At 35.3% G+C, this 17,908-nt stretch overlaps 1 protein-coding gene across 2 annotated transcripts in view; it reads right to left on the minus strand.

The window, feature by feature from the left end:
• NEGR1 (neuronal growth regulator 1) overlaps positions 1 to 17,908 on the minus strand; it is an 812,983-nt gene that overhangs the window by 265,868 nt on the left and 529,207 nt on the right. For both annotated transcript variants that reach the window (XM_072834066.1, XM_072834067.1), the window contains exon 4: positions 6,357 to 6,488. In XM_072834066.1, coding sequence (XP_072690167.1) covers positions 6,357 to 6,488 — 132 coding nt within the window. The remainder of the gene's footprint in view (positions 1 to 6,356; positions 6,489 to 17,908) is intronic.

Below are 17,908 nucleotides of genomic sequence, written 5' to 3' on the forward strand. Positions count from 1 at the left end.
AATGTTAATCAGCTTGTAATAAAATATAAAGTATAGGCCAGTGGCCTAAATCATAAGCAAATGTGAAAGATGAGGCAAATGTAAAGTAAAGGTAGAAGCATAAAATGGACCAGAAATAAAAGCTAATGTGATAATTATGAATTCAAATAATACTCATTTTTCTTCTGGTCGTGCAATAGTATCTTACACATTCCAACTCTGAATTGGGATTTCTCTTTATTTGAGGTGATATGTTCTTGTCTGTCATCTACAATTTCTTATAATCCTAAATCTGAGATGTCTGTCCAACTTCCAAGGTTTTGGAGAAAACTTGTGAATAGACTAAAAAAAACTGGTCATTTCCCTAGAAAGCCTCCTCCTCTGTCTCCCCAGTGGCCCCTCATTTCAAGCTTTGATACAATTGTACTAAGTTACACTAATTGGTACATTCTTTCCCACATGTTTGGAGCTAGTTATATTGGAAGATAAAGTGCACATTTGCATAAATGAATATGTATAAGATGCAAAATAATGCACAAATATGTGCCTATGATTTATTGGATGAAAACTTAGTTCACAGTACACCCAAAAATATCTTTACTGTTTGACCATAGGAAGAATATTCAATTATATTTTACTAGAAATTGTGTGTGCAAAGTAATTCCTGATACCAAATAAAATAATCAATATGAAATCTGACTGTCATCAGTGAAAATTGAAGTAATGTTGAGACCTCTTTTTACCTTAATCCAGTTGACCCTCTATTTTTTCTGGTTAATTAACCTTCTTTTGTTCATGTCTGTTTTGTTCTTGAAAAGAAGGGACGTTATTAAATGTTTTAATCTCCTTGAACCTCAGTTTTCTTAGGTATAAAAAAATTGAATTAGTGTTTCCTCTTTTTGGGTGAAAGCACTATATAAATGTCAAGTTATCACTGAAAAATTTGGTTAAAAATCTGTATTGAAAGTAAATTACTCAACATCTATTTACTTACTATCTTGGGAGAAAAAATGTAATCATGGAGCAAATATAGTATTTTTTTTTCTTATGTCTAGTAGAATGATTCACTAGGAGAACACCAATCTTTTTAGTAATTCATTCAATCAAAGACTACTTTTTTGGGTGTCTCCCATGGACCAGGTGCTAGTCTATATGATAAGAACACATCATTGTAAAAGGAAAGGAAAATCGCTTACTACATAGAGCTTGCATTCTAGAGTAAATATATACAAGGAGAGACACAGAGAGAGAGAGAGAGAGAGAGAGAGAGAGATTTTTTTTTTCAATTGCCTGCAGTGAGCCAGACACCATATATGTCCATCATTTCATGTAACCCTTACCCAAACCGTGAAAATTACGTACTATTGCCCTAAGTTACAGAACTGAAAATTGAGACTCAGAGAGGTGATGTGGTTTCCCTGAAAATTCAGTAAATGAGACAACGGGTATTCAAGTAAGTAATCTCTGACCGTAAGGCCCACTATTTCCCAAACAGTTACCATTAACTGAAAGAATATACATAAATAGGGTGTAGAACAAACAGCTTGTCACAAGAGCAGAGGAGAACTCTACCCCCTTCCTCTGACAGCATCATCTCAAAGGGCTAGGTCTTACAGGCTTTCCTGATTTCTAATATCTGGGATTCCGCTTCCCTATAGAGATCTACAGTCCTTTATTAGTCTGTGATACTTTCTAAATTTTCCAGATTCTAGCTTTGGCTTCCAATGAGTTAGCATTGCTGATTTTCTAGACTCTGGTGTCTTCTTTCTGAACCAGATCTTCACCGGTTTGCATCTTTCCCACCTCAGTTGAATATATGAGCTTTCTGAAACTCATCCACTCTTCTATTTTTAATTAACAATTAAAATTATGAGACTAGACTCTTCTAGGCTGCTTCTAGGAATAGAATATGGATGCAATTAAAAACAGAATCTGTTCAAATTTAATCCACTAGCTCCCTCTGGCTTAGCTAATCAACCAGTTTAAATTTGTTCTTTCTTGTTTGGTGTGTGTATGTGCTTTTTAAATCTCTCAGGGTCCGGCTATAATAAAGGTCACAACTTCTTTTTTATTATTTTCGTTTGTTTTTCAATTTGACAAGAAATATGTACACATACTTACCGTACGTATGTATGTAGATGTGAATATGTTTACACACAGAAATTTTTATATATACATATGTATATAACTTTACATGTATATATAAAAGAGTAAGAGAAAATACACATAAAGGTAAGGAGAATAATCACCCACAAAATCTCCCTACTCAGAAACAAGCTTTTGCATAGAATCCTCCTATCCTATAGATTTCTTCCTATCTATAGTAAGTCTTTCTGTAAATAATTCAAAATATGCTGATTTACTCAAGCAACCACCTCATTCAATCTGTATTAAATAAGTTTATCCTAGTGATTTCACTATATCGCTGATTAATTAAATTGGATAGAAATCCACATCAAAGTACTATAGGTACAAAGTATGTGGCAAATATGTTATTTATTGTATGTGTGTGGTTTTTAGACACATGCATGTGTGTGTGTGTGTGTGTGTGTATTAAATAGGGCAGACATTTTAGATAAATAGTAAAATATTAAACATTTCTAACTTGAAGAGAACCTAAATCCCTTTCTCAAATTAACTTACCGCATAACTGAATCTACCAGAGCTTATGAAAATTTATTACATTTCATCTTGAACCCCACCTGGGAAAAGGGACAAAGTTTCTCTTCAAATTATAACTCACAAAGCTACTGCAATTCTATATGCACATCATATTGATTAATAACAGTGAAAAGAAGCTCTGCCTTCGGCTTGGCATGATTCTATCTTCAGGGAATCTTCAGGTTATCAGGAGATGTGCAGTTCCGTGCTGGTAACATAGACCACTGTGCTCAATTTTGGGATTTGACAAACTAAAGTTTATTCAGTAGGCTTTGGCTAATTTCCTTTGGGAAATCAGCTCAGTGAAATCCATAGATAGTGCCCGATTTTTGACTTTTAAAGGGACAAATTCACAAAATTAACACTTTCCAAACCTCCTCATAACCAGGAACATATATAGGCATACACTTACACACCTACACGGCTTAGAAATCGCTGGTATATGTGTGACCTAACCATTCCAAACTAAGGCAAAATTTAGGTCTTGACCAGAAGTCTGAACACAACTCATCTCTTACATAAAATATTGATTCCATAGGTATGAATCTAGTTAATCAATCAGTATTAAACCCAATTCTTTATAGCACATTTAGGGAAAAGTGAGCTATCAGAGGTATAATTTGGGAAGCAACAGAAGACAATACTGTTTAAAATCATTAAAAAGTTCTGGTGGGTTTACTTTTTTAAAAGATGTGAGCTATGTTAATGTTATGTGGGCACTGATATTTCCATTTATGACCATACTTTATCTAACTGAAAATTCTTTAAAAAGATAGCCTGGAGGTATAATTTATTTTTTTTAAAGATTGATTATTTATTTATTTATTTATTTATTTATTTATTATTTATTTATTTATTTTAGAGCAAGAGAATGAGAGAGAGAGAGCGTGGAGGGGCAGAGGAAGAGGAAGAAAGAATCCCAACCGGTTCCCTGCTGCACCTGGAGCCTGCCCTGAGATCATAACCTGAGCTGAAGTCAAGAGTTCTGGCTCAACTGACTAAGCCACCCAGGTGCCCCTGTAGTTATCATTTAAAAAGCACCTTCTTAACTTTTTTTTTTTTAAACTTTTCATCTTTTCCTTCCTGTTTTCCTTCTTAAATGAAAGTCAATTAACAAAGTCTTCTTTCCTACCTATTCTTAGGTGTCTGGAACCCTACAAAAGCCACTGAAGCACCCTTTCCAGCTGATGGAATATCTCTAGGCTCTCCTTCAAACTTTTTTGCTCCTGTCCTGTATCAAAAGACAATTTCTCCTTAACTTTCTCCTATTTATGCATGTCTTGGAAGCTGAAACACTGAATGCTTGCTTTTGTTCTTGACTATCTTTTTGAGAATGTTTGCATAGGGAACAGTCTTGAAATACAGAAGTTCTATCTCTGGAGCAAAGAGCACGTTACAGTCCAGTATAATAATAAAGATAAATTCTCCCTCTGCAGCAAAGGGCAGGTTTGCTTGGTGCCATTGTTAAAAAAAATAGGTTTCCTAAATTCAAGGAGCTTAGGACACAGACCCATGGTGTGTATAGGTGTCAGCTGGCCCTCATCATGTCACCCTATAGTAAGTGGAGTTTGGGGAACTGATGCAAAAGATGACGATACTCTGGCTACTGCTATTACTATGAGTAATAAACTACCCTTTGTCTCTGCTTTCTGCCAGCATCCATGAAATTGTGGCAGATCTTTCACATTTCTTGCCATTTTCTTCCCCAGTTTCTGGTTTGTAAGTAGATTCTCTTCTCCACTCTTATCCTTTAGATGATGACTCATTGGGTTGGTCTATTTTTCTTTTAATTTAGTTCCTCTCCCCATGTCTGCCTCCTGAGTTGACTTTTTTTGTCTAAGGTTCCCACTTCTCCGGGAAAAAAGAGGATCTGATTAAATGATAAGTGACAATGAATTAAAGACAGAAGGATAAAAAGGATGAAAGAGAAAGTGTGAATACAAGGGAAAGTGTAGGTTATACACGGAGTATGGGTCCAGGAGAATCCATACAACAGCTGGGTCTTCAAGTCTATCCCCTTTAGAGACATCCTTTTAAAGACGTATTGAGTCTGGGGGCTGGAGGGACTCCATTACTGGGTGAGGGGCCTTGCTGATCTGACAGTTTGACTCTCCTTTTCATTTCTTAGTGTTCCCTACTAAAAATATTACTTCTTTATATCTTTTTCCAACCTTTTTTTTTTTTTAATTATTTATTCATTCATGAGAGACACAGAGAGAGAGAGCGGCAGAGACACAGGCAGAGGGAGAAGCAGGCTCCATGCAGGGAGCCCGACGTGGGACTCGATCCCTGGACTCCAGGATCATGCCCTGGGCTGAAGGCAGCACTAAACTGCTGAGCCACCCGGGCTGCCCTTTTTCCAACCTTCTAACAATAAAACCAGTAGGCTCATATTCAGATAAATACAGTTCTGGATTAAAAAATCAGGAATTTTTACTTGCTTATTATATCTTATTTCAGAGTGTTCCAGAGGAATGAGCGGTGGCCCTCTGCAACATGCATCCTGCGAATCAGTAGAAACTTACTATAAATGCAAATTTCCAGGTCATATACCCCATAGATTCTGATTTAGTAGAGTTGATTTTTCCATTTCTGTTGAGCTTTTTGGGTCAATTTGCTAACTTTGTCTACAGAATATGAGAAACTGGAAACTGCCCCTTGAGTCTCAAAGAGATAGTTCAACCCCAAATACATAGATAAGTCACTGACAAATGTTAGTTGATGGCAGTGATTTGCCCTGGCAGACATTCAACTGCCAGGTGTGTTTTGATAGTTAATTTTTGGCCCATGAAATTGAAAGATTCATATTAGTATGAAAAAAAAAACTACTTGGTTTAAACATTTTGGGATATATTTGGAATGATTCCTTCTTCTAATGATATGTATATTATTAGCAATGGCCATATACAGAAAGATATCTAAGTGAATGAAGAAATAGGAATCTTTAGTTTATAAACAGTTTTGGTAAAATACTGTTATCCTAAAAGTATCTTATTTGAATACATTAATATGAAAACTTATGAAAGACTAATAAGGAGGCATTTTTGAAAAGTACAGACTATTTCATTCATTGCTAGTGGGATCATCAGATATAAAATAAGATGTTAGTGAAAAATATCTTTCATCAGTGTTTGAGGTACATTGAGAGAGGGTGTAACGTTGGTAGTTCTGCAGGTATCTCTTATTATTCTAACTTCCTAATAATGATGCTCCTGGAAAAATTCTTTATTAATTTTCTCAATATTTTTCTGACTAAATAGAATTGAATAACCCAAGGAATAAAACTGTCACAGCAACAGCTTTTCTCTTTGAGTACAGACCAGCATACTTAATTTCCATCAGGTTTGACTGGGAGTTTCACACTTAAATTTAATCAGAATATACTCCACGTGAAACCCATGAGAACAAAGGAAATGCCATGTGCCTATAGTGCTCTAGAGATAAAGATACCACAGTTTAGAATGCCGCGGACTACAGTGATATTGGAAATGTTTCCATTTGCACATCAAACTGAATTATTCTGGGATTACTTGGGACAACTGATGTAACATAAAACAATGTGATCAAAATTCCAACATGTACACACTTTCACTGTCAATAGGGGGTCTTTGTCAATAAGAGCACCTCTCAAAACACAGCAACACAAATTCAGACAGTATATTTCAGATGTTCACCTTTCCTCTACAGTTATGTTGATAAAAGGTTCCAGGACTTACAGTTTACGACAACTTTTACTTTTTTCACGTCTGGGAATGACACATCATTTTCCGCACTGCATTCATATTCTCCGGCCTGGTCCCTTGTAATTCCATAGATGTCCAAATATTGTCCATTTTCAAATGGTTTTGCTACAAGAAAGAAAAGTATGTTTAATGGTAGCCGCCTGAGGCTTCATTCAAATAAAATAACAATCTCATGTCTTCCTATTAGGTACTGCTGACAAAACAATCCCAAATGAAACTGGGGAATTATTAAACCCTTTGTTCTCCTATGTTCAGAGGAAAAGTCAGAGAAAAAAGCAGAAACTGAACAAGGGATACTATAACAACCGTTTCCCCAGAACAGGATATACATGTGTTCTTTTTAATTGATTGTGGTCTCCTAACCTCGTCACACATCAAATAGAGCTCTGCACATTTCTGTAATTGAGTTCAACAACCTTCTCGCAGTATAGATGAAACTCACTAATATGGCTTGGTACATATTGACTTTTATACAGTGTAAGCTAGCAAGTTGACACTTAACCTAACTAAATGTTGCTTTTCTTTTGGGAAAATCTCATGCTCATTCTCAAGGTTTCAAGCCAGATGGCTTGATAAGAGGATAGAGCTACATGAAACCATTGCCGCATCTCAGCTCCCAAAGTCATTAATTTTTTAAGAGAGGCACACTGTATTTACTATATATAACTGATCCAGTAAGCTTCCGGAAAAAAATATCGTTCTCAGACTAAAAGTTAAGTGGTTATAAAAATGAAATTGTCCTTAGTTTTTAATATTCCAGGGAAAATATTCTTTTTTTGACCAAAAAAATAGCACTAGAGTAAAAACATAAAGACATAATCACAGATGAAAAAAAATAGTTGCAAATGAACAAAATTTTTAAATAAAGATTCTATTCTGAATAGAATTTTTACTTATTTGGAAGCAGAGACTCCTCAGGCAGGAAGGATCCTGATCATCAGAGCTATGGAGAAAGAATGGGCCTATGTGACTTTCCAGGGGGAGTGGCTCTTCTCCCTCCTTAACCAAGTCTTGAAAAATCACATTTCAATGCATACCAAAGAGAACTGGAAAATGACACAATGATTCCATTAAATGGCATATTTTGAAAAGTCGACCTTATTTTTGTTTTCATCTTACTCTCTTGCCAAACCTACTGTAATGCTGTAGAAGTTAGAAAGCTCGTAAGAGGATTTCATTGTATATGAATAAAGCAAAATGAAATTTAGTTACAGTGCTCCAAATCTAAAATCTTTGTCAGCAACAAAAAAATATTTTTCCTGTGGGCTCTCTTGTCTGGGCCAATGCTAGTCACCACACTGTTTGTCCTCAGGTAGCTTTGACTTCATTAATTGATACCTGGAGTGTTTAGAATATAGATGACTACGCTATTTCTCCATTTGACTAGCTGCTCCTACATTGTGGACAAGGAAGTTACACTTCCAAGGTGATAGGTGGCTGAGACACTATTTCAGGTACACAGAGGTGAGCTTTCAAAAGCAGCAATTGTCCTTAAATTCAGATTCTTAAAATATGATTTTATAACTATTTCCTTTGCTCAACCTAATACCCTTATCTGACTCCTGATACTAATATAATATTGATTTTCTACTGTTTCCTTCTTTTTTATCTTATTTTCACCCTTATAATGAAGATTATCTAGGCTTACTAGTGTCTGTAAAAACTAGTGAAATATAGGGAGGACAAAATCCTTCTTCACATCCAAGAATTCTTAAAGTGGAACTTGAATTATAAAGTCAGGAGATATCAAATGAAAAATAAAGTATGGGTAAAATTGATATATAAGGATTAAATCACCTAGTTGAAAAAAATAGTTGAAAATGAAGTAAAAATGGAGTAAAAAATGTAGTTAAAAATGAAGAGTCATGTGTGAAAGGGTAAAAAAATGGGAAACTTTGTAAAAATAAATTTATTAGGGTCTAATTTATTTTCAGTATTACAATGTCACATGAACATTCCTATTTCGTATCTATTGAATGTCCCTGGGGGATGGATATGGAGGTGTGTGTATATATATATATATTATTGCTCTAAAGCAGCATTGAAAGATAGCTTTTAACTTTGAGTTTCTGATAGGGATCACAGGCTGAGATAGATCCTCATAGGCTGCTTTCTCTTTATATGTTCCTCTTTCTGCTGCCTGGATTCTTTATCCTTCAGTTCTCCCTGATAACTTCTTCTCATCTCACAGGTATGATTAAGCAATATCTGCACAGAGGAACCTTTCTTTATTTCATGACTATTCAGTCTCGTAGCTCCATGTTATGTACTTTGAAAAATAAAACCAAAAAGCCTGCACTAATGTTATGTGGCACAGACACATTCACTATTATTATTACCGACTTAAAAAATACTCGTCTTTCTGTTATACTATAGATATTGTGATATAGGGATGCCTGGGTGGCTCAGTCAGTTAAGCTTTAGACTCTTGGTTTCAGCTCAGGCCATGATCTCAGAGTTCTGAGATCAAGCCTGGTGCTAGATTTCATGCTCAGCAGGGAGTCTGCTTGAGAGTCTCCCCCTCTCCTCCTGCCCCTCTCCCAGCTTATGTGTCCATGCTCTCTTTCCTAAATAAATAAATACATCTTTAAAAAAATTCTGTGATAATAAAGGCTACATCTTATTCCATGTTTAATATGGGCTCTATGCACATTTGTTGACTCTATCATTAAAGAAAAATTACGTGATAGTCCAGAAAATATGACATTTCATTAGAGATTAGCTTTCTTCTTCAAACAATTATTACCCATGGCATCAATAAATAAAAATAATGTTTATTTTTATTGATTCCTTATTATGTGTAAGGTACCATGATAAATGCTTTTTTTCTTTTTTTTTTTTTTTAATTTGTTCCTTTATTTTAGAGAGAGTGTAAGTAGGAGGAGAGGCAGAAGAAGAGAGAGACTCTCAAGCAGACTCCCCACTGAGTGCGGAGCCTGATGCTGGACTCAATCTCACATCCCTGGGATCATGACCAGAGCCAAAATCAAGAGTTGAACACTTAAGTGACTGAGTCACCCAGGTGCCCCAATGAGTGCTTTTCATTGCGAATTCATCAGTTAACCTTAGGTAAATGCATCAGGTATTCCATTATATAGAATAAGACTCTATATGGTTAAAGCAGTTATTTTGTTAATGGACCCAGTGACAGATATGAAAGTCAGAATTCCAAAACTTACATGCCTGATTTATATGCCATTGAAATGCTGTATTAGTTTTCTCATTTGAATATGGTAATAATGAAAATGTTTATTCACTGTAAGAACTAAATTAGACCATATATATGTAATCCTTGCTTTTACAACTATAAATCACTATATGGATAATAATTGAATATCGGAATTCTTAGTTTTCCAAGATGCCATAACAAATGACCATAAATTTGCTCGTTTAAAATCATATAAATTTACCAGCTTATATTTCTGTAAGTCAGAAGTCCAGAACAGGTCCATGGTAACTGGAATAAAGTGTCCTCCAAAGATATTCATGTCCAAATATTTGGAATCTGTGACTTTCATGGAAAAAAGGACTTTGCAAATGTCTAAAGTACCTTGTGATAGACGATAATGGAGAGCTCAGTCTAATCATAAGTTTTTAAGTGTAGCGTGTGGAAGAGTGGGTCAGTAAGATGTGAGGAAGATGGAGAAAGTGGAACACAAGCCAAGGAAAGCTGTGTCCTCTGGAAAGTGGGAATGGCCCTCAGCTGACAGCAAAAAATTGATTCTCCTCCAGAGCTTAAAAAAAGAACACAGCCTGTCAATACTTTCCTTTTAATCCAGTGAGACCAGTATCAGATTTCTGAACTCTAAAGTATAAAGCAGAAGTGTTTTAAGCTACTAACTTTGTAGTGATTTGTTACAGAAACAATATAGAACTCAAACAGGGCCTCCTTGAACTAAAATCAAAGTGTCAGCAGCACAGGATTCCTTTCTGGAAGCTCATTTGCTCATTCAGGTCATTGGGAGAATTAAGTTTCTTGCTGCTATGATACTGAGAACCTCATTTCCTTGGTGGAAGGCCATGTCTAGCTTCTAGTGGTTCCCCTCATTCCTTGCCTCATAGCTCCTTCTTTCATCTTCCAAGCCAGTAAATGGTAGGTTAAGTCCTTTCCCACTTTGAATCTTCAGGGCTTCTTCTCCAGGTGTATCTCTCTGAAAGATCCTCTTCTACTTTTAAGAACTCATGTGATTCATTTGGGCCTAATGCAAGATAATCTTCTCATATTTAGTTCTTAATTTTAATCACATCTACAAAATCTCTTTATCATGTGAGGTAACATAGTCACAGCTTCCAGGGATTGGGATGTGGACATCTCTGGGGGCCATTATTCCGCCCACTAGATTTGTTCATTAAACTTGCAGTTACTTCACACATACACATTGTGATTTGCCTATAATTTTCAAAGACAGCAGGAAAAGAAAATGTGTGGTTGAACTGATAAAGTTGCTGAGTTCATTAATACCTCTGAAAAATATGAGTGAAGCTCAGAAAAATAAATTTAATTAAGACATTATTTTGGAAGCAAATGCTTTTCAGGAGAATGTACTACAAACCTAGCAGGTGATTTGAAGAAGTGTTGTTAGAGCACAGAAGTAAGAGCAATGAGAGGAAGGTGTATGGGCAAATAAAATTGTGGAAGCCACCTACTGAAATGATTGCAACAGAGGTTTCAGAAGCAAACAAAAGCAACCAGTAAATAAAAAGCTCAGCATTTTGATTGGTTTTGTTACCCATATATAATAGTCCACCAGACATTAATGAAGGAAAGTTCTTAAGTCAGCTCACAATCATTTCCTTCCTGCCTGCCTGGCTTCTTTCCTTCCATTCAAATGACATTAATTGAGCCAAGATCACTGACCAGGGAACAAAACTGTTTCCATTTCAAAGAGCCAATAGTTTACAATGGAAACAAAAGTATAAGCAGGCAATTTCAGTAAAGTGTTAAGTATATTTGAAGTAAATATAGATACTATTATGCTGTCATAATTGTGCTGGTATAACTTCAAGAAAAAAGAAAAAAGAAAAATTTGGTCAGGCCAGAGCATTCATGTCGTGGAAGACCTTGTATGCCTCTGAAGAACTATGTTTTCCCCTTAACTTAAAGAATAATTACAGTGCTAGAAGTAGAAGAGTCTAACATATTGAATATTTTAAATATTGAATATTTTAAAATATTATATTTTAAAGAGAACCCTGGAATTCTGCTCCCAGTTACATTTGGGAATAAAGATCAAACCTACCTCCTTGCCATAAGCCAAGAGAAACGGATAAACTATATAAAACAACTCGTTTCAGACATTGGACAACAGGCGGCACAAGACTATGACCCCTGAAGCAAGCAAGGTGAGCCCTACAATTGATCTCTGTAACTTACTCTCCAGAGGCAATTTTCGCCTCCCTGAGCCCAATGATATTGTTGAGTTGAGCAAAGAAAGACTGGAATTCTGATATGTCACATACAGTCATGCAGAGTTTGAAACAGAAGAAACGCCGTGACAAAAAAATACCACAGATATCTATAGGTGCTTCCTTATCTGCAGATTAGGCTGTATACGCATAGGGAGAAATCCCAAAGTGTTAGGAAAAGAATAATTGGAGAATTTGTAAGGTGAACAATCCCTAGAGTTTGAACAAGCTGAGATGACATTTGATCTCTGACCAGAATGGGCAGGCCTCTGTAATTATTCAGTGGGGACTCCAGAGGGCTTATGTCTTAGTAAGGACAAAAAACAACAACAACAAAAAACAAAACAAAACAAAACAAAAACTGGGGTAAAGACCCTTCTACATCTGCTCTTTAAAGCTTACAAACAAGGTTCAATGGGCCAAAATTATCTATAAGTTATACAGGTTCATGTAAGAAAAAGTCCAACACTTTTTAAAGGAATGAAACACACCCTAGACAACCACAGGCTAATTACACAATGTTCAGTATCCAGTTAAAAAAAATGACTATATATTCAAATAGGCAGGAAACTGTGAACAATAACTAGGAGAAAAATCAGTCAATAGAAAGAGATCTAGAAATGATAGAAATGATAGGTCTGACAAAAAAAATTAAATTGCCTTCATTATAACTATGTTCAAGTATTTAAGGTAAAATGTGGATATAATGAGGAAAAGAATGGAAAATAGAAAAAAAAATCCAATGAAGGTTCTTGACATAGAAACACAAAATATCTCAGGTGAAATACTATTTGGCTGAAATTAACAGCAGAGTAGACACTGAAGAAAAAACTATTAAACTTGAAAGCAAGAGTATTTAGCATATATCCAAACTGAAGTAAAGAGCGAAAAAAATATTAATAATCAATTAAATAGAAATCTCAGTGTCATATGGAACAATATAAAAACTTCTTATATATGGATATTGGGGCCCTGTGAAGTGGGTAGAAAAAAATATTTGAAGAAACGAAGGCTGAATTTTTTCCAAATTTGATGTGTACAATAAAATGGCAAATCCAAAAAGTCAAAAATCTTCAAGCCGGATAAACATAAATAAAATTACTCAAAAGCACATAATAACCAAGTTTCTGAAAATCAGAGAAGGGAAGAAAATCCAAAAAGCAGCCAGAGACAAAATACACACTACGTGTGAAGAAAGAGAAATAAGTATTTTTCAGACTTTTTATCTGAAACTATATAATCCAGCTGACAACAGTACAACATCAGAATAAAAGTCTAAAATCAGTCCTGTAAGCTTCAACCTTAAGAAGCTAGAAAAATAACAAGACCTAAAGTGAATAGAGTTGTGAAAATAATAAAGAGTGAAAATCAGCAAAGTTAAAAATGGACAATCAATAGAGAGAATCAATGATACCAAAAGCCAGTCTTTCAAAAGATTACTGAAAGGGATAAAACTTAGCCATACTGATAAAGAATAAAAAGAAAGACGACACAAATTACCACTATCAGAGATAAAAAAGAGAACGTTACTATAGTCATAAGAGCAACTGAATGGCTACTAAGTAAATATTAAGAAGAAAAACTACCTACCATTTAACTCAAGGATTTCGATGAAATGGGCAAATTCCTTGAAATACATGAATTTTCAAACTGATTTAGAAGAAAAGGAAAATCTGAATAGTCAATATATATTCAACTAAAAGAAACTAATTTTATAATTTAAAGAATTATGAACAAGGAACTTCAGGATCATGTATATTAAGATTTTAAGAAAGAAATAATACCACACATACAAATTTTTTTCTGAAAATGAAGGAGGAGGAAATTTCCCCAATTTATTTTATGAGGCTATCATTATCCTTAATATCAAACTAAAGACAAAAGAAAAAAAACCCTCATAAACAGACACTATTTTGACAAATATTTGGAAAAATGAATCCAGTGATATTTAAAATAATACACCATGACCAAGTGTGGTTCATCCCAGGATTGAAAGGCTAGTTGTATAACTAAGAAAAAAAATGTAATTCACTGTTTTACAAACAACAACAAAAATATATGAGAGTCTCTGGATGCAGATAGCACATTGAAAAAATTCTATCTTCATTCGAGAAAATAAAAAAAGTTTCAGAAAACTCAGAATTGAATGCTACTTTCTCAATCTGACAAAAACTTTTATGAGAACCCTACATCTGACTTCATATTTAATGACGTAAGGGTAAAAAGTTTCCCATCTAAGATGAAGGTCAAGGCAAGACTGTCCACTCTGACCCATATCACACATCTTATACATAAAGTAACTTAGCAATCACTACTGACCTAAACGAGAATCATGAAACCTTAAACATTCTAGAAGAAAACGGAATCTTTAAGACCTTGAATTGGCCTAAGAGTTCTCAGATATGACAACAAGAACACAAGTCATATGAGAAGATATTGATAAACTGGAATGCATCAAAAGTAAATAATGTTTGCTGTGCAAAAAGCACCATTAATTAATGGCAAGCCAAATAATCAGTGAAAACTGTGTAAATAACAGAGGACTTGTATCCAAAATATATAGGAAGGTCTCAAAACTCAGTAAAAGCATAGAACTTAATAAAGAAATGGGCAAAAAAAATCTAAATACACTTTATTAAATAAAAATACTTAGTAAATAGGCATGTCAAAAGATAACATGAACATGATTAGTCATTAAGAATATGAGGGGAAAAAAATCAAAGTGAGATTCTGGTGTGTATATATTAGAATGGCTAAAACAAACAACACTGATTAGTGCTAGCAGGAATCAGAGCATCTACAGCTCTCCAACATCGCTGGTGGGAGTGAAAGATGGTACGGTCCTTTTGGAAAATAGTTTACCAGTTGATCATAAAATTAAACATGCATTTACCATGTGACCTAGTAATCTCACTCCTAGAAAAATGCACACCAAAGCCTGTATATGTTTATATTATTATCTTAAGATTTTGTTTATTTATTTGAGAGAGAGAGAGAGAGAGCATGCATGAGGGGGGAGACAGAGAATCTCAAGCTGACTCCGAGCCGAGCGCTGGGCCTGACGCAGGGCTTGATCTTACAACCCATGAGATCATGACTTGAGCCGAAACCAAGAGTCTGACACTTAACCAGTGGAACTACCCAGGCATCCCTGTCTATATTAGTTTTATTGGCAATTATTAAAAAGTGGAAATAACCCAAATGTCACTTTAGTGAATCAGTAAACTATGGTGAATTCATATAATGCAATACCATTTGCCAATACAATTGTTCATATATACATACCTCGGCTGGATCTCAAATACATTTTACTGAGTGAAAGACGCTACACTCAGAAAGCTACATGCATGGTCTCATGTACGAGACATTCCAGAATCAGCAGAACTGCAGAGGTCAAGAATAGATCAGTTTTTTTAGTTTTTGTTTTTTGTTTTTTTTTTAGAACAGATCAGTTTTTGCCAGGGCCTGGGGGATGAGAGGCTGGTTGACCACAGAAGGGCAGCCTGAGGGGCTTTCTTGGAGAGATGGAACTGTTCTGTATCTTGGCTATGGGTATGAATACATAAGGACGCATTTACCAAAACCCATAAAATTTTATACTACAAGAAGTGATTATTTACTTTATGTAAATTTAAAGACAAAAGCATATTGACATACTACTAGACATCCACTGAAATGGACAAATTAAAAAGATTTGTGATACCAAATATGGGTAACTGTTGGAGCATGTCACGCAGCTCTCTCTTAAGAAGGCACATCAAAATCCCTCTTTTCCAGTGCTTAGAGTCCTACAGGGAAGGAGAGAAATTTAGGAGTATTCTAATTTGGTTCTTGGTTAATCACATTTTAGAAGTTCCACAGAGGTGATGTGAATTACACCTCATTTTGCTATCTGTTGCCTTAGGATTTCAGCTGAAGGTTCCATTTTAGCATCGTATTATATTAGCTTTGTGACCTAGGGCTTTCTGTGAATAATATACTCTCTACTCTAAGGTCTGGCCAGAGAATAGAACTTTGACTTCTTTGGTGTTTAATTATTATTACAAGTTCACATGCAGAAATAGTATTCATAAAAGATTACCTGAAGGAAATTCATTCATTTCTGTAGCTATTTAAAATTTTTCTTTTCAGAGTAAGACCAGTATATTAAAAAAAAAAAATTGTACATTATCACCACTTTATTTTGATTCCTATTGAATTTCCTTTACCAACCCTTGCTTTGGTGTTATCACACAAGTCTTCACTGAGGGACGATATAAGAAAGGCCATATGAAACTTCCTGTTACATTTTTATCAGAAAAGTTACTGAGGTCCTGCTGTTATAATCAATGTATTGACATTCTGAGGATCCATGGGAGAAATTCTTTGTGCATCTTAGTACCAGGAAAAGCTCTATTTCTGACATCCTAATTTGCTTTGATATGATGATCCATGATCTTATAAACTTTCTTTTTTTTTTTTCTAGGCTGCTAGGAAATTTAAAACCAAGATAAAGGAAAATATACTTTTGATGTCTCTATGCTTAATGGTGTTTTGAGGATCATTAAGTAATATGTGGACAGATCAGGACATCATAAATAAGAATAGCCACAGCTATTTGGAAAATAGCTATATTACATATAATGGAGCAGAATTGTGTTAAAATCAAATAGATTAGATGATTTCCTATCAGATATTACCACAGAGCCTTTGGATCTTACTTTGTGTACAAGCTGAAATATTTGCTCAGCATACAGAAAACAAAGAAGCCTGGTGTCTTAATAGGAAGGTTAGAGTAATTGGGACACCACCTCAAGAGCATCAAACAGCATTTAAATGAATAATCATAGTGATGCTTCTAAGTGATTTAGCATCCTGAGGAAGTAGACAAATACCCACCTTTAGCACAGAATGTATTCATAGGGGTGGTCTTGTCAAACACAAAGAAAAAAGAAAAAAAGATATTTTATGACAATAATAGAGAAGGAAGTAATTAAGAATGCAGGCTTCAAAGTAGATGCGCTAGGTTTCACGTGCTCTGGGTCAACATTTTTAACTTTTCTCTGGGTCAGTTTTGTCATATAAACAAAGAAAACAATACCAACTTCACAAGGCTACGATGACCACTGAATATAAGAATATGTATAAAGCTGGGGCGCCCGGTGGCTCAGTTGGTTAAGCATCAGACTCTTGATTTCGGCTCAGGTCATGATCTAAGGGTCGTAAGATCTATCCCCTCATGGGGCTTCACTCTGGGCGTGGAGCCTGCTTAAGATTCCCTCTCTCCCTCTCCCTCTTCACCTCCCCGCACCTCCCTCTTCCCCTAAATACATAAATAAGCAAACACAAAAATTGAAACTAAAAAAAGGAAAATGTATAAAGCCTGGTGCAAAATCCCAATAAAAGTAAAATGAATATAGTTTTCAAAGATTTTATTTCACTTATTTGAGAGAGAGAGGAGAGCCCAAGCAGGGGGAGTAGCTGAGGGAGAGGGAGAAGCAGGCTGAGTAGGAGCCCGATGCGGGTCTTGGATCCCAGGACTTCGGGATCATGACCCGAGCTGCAGGCAGACACTTTACCGACAGCCACCCCGGTATCCAAAATGAGTATTTTTATTGATAAAAATGGTTAATAAAAGTAGAGTTGAAATTATGATGTGTTATTCAGTGCCCATAGTGTTTGTATTTAAGAGGTAAGAATTCTGTGGTCAGATCTCACAACGTAAATTGATTTTGTTAACCAAAGCTTACAGAGCCAGGAAAGCAGTTTAATAAAGTAAAAGACACAGCACATATATACGCCTATCCCCGTATATAGGGCTCTTATTATCTTAGGGTATCTTAGGGTAGGGCTCTTACTCACTCAGCATAGCACTAGCAGATCCCTCCTAACTGCCATCGTGCACTTTGGATTATGTGACGATTTTTCTGGCTTCCCTGTATTTGGTGGTTTGAGATGCATTTTTCCCTGGAAAATGAGTGATTCCATTGGCGGTGGCAAGGTTAGTCGTTGTTTTGCCTTTCAAAATTTAAATTAAATGAAAGAAAGAAAGAAAGAAAGAAAGAAAGAAAGAAAGAAAGAAAGAAAGAAAGAAAGAAAGAAAAAGAAAGAAAAGAAAGAAAGAAAGGAAAGAAAGGAAA

The sequence above is a fragment of the Canis lupus genome, chromosome 8 (assembly GCF_048164855.1).
Source record: "Canis lupus baileyi chromosome 8, mCanLup2.hap1, whole genome shotgun sequence".
In the NCBI taxonomy this organism is placed as follows: Eukaryota; Metazoa; Chordata; class Mammalia; order Carnivora; family Canidae; genus Canis; species Canis lupus.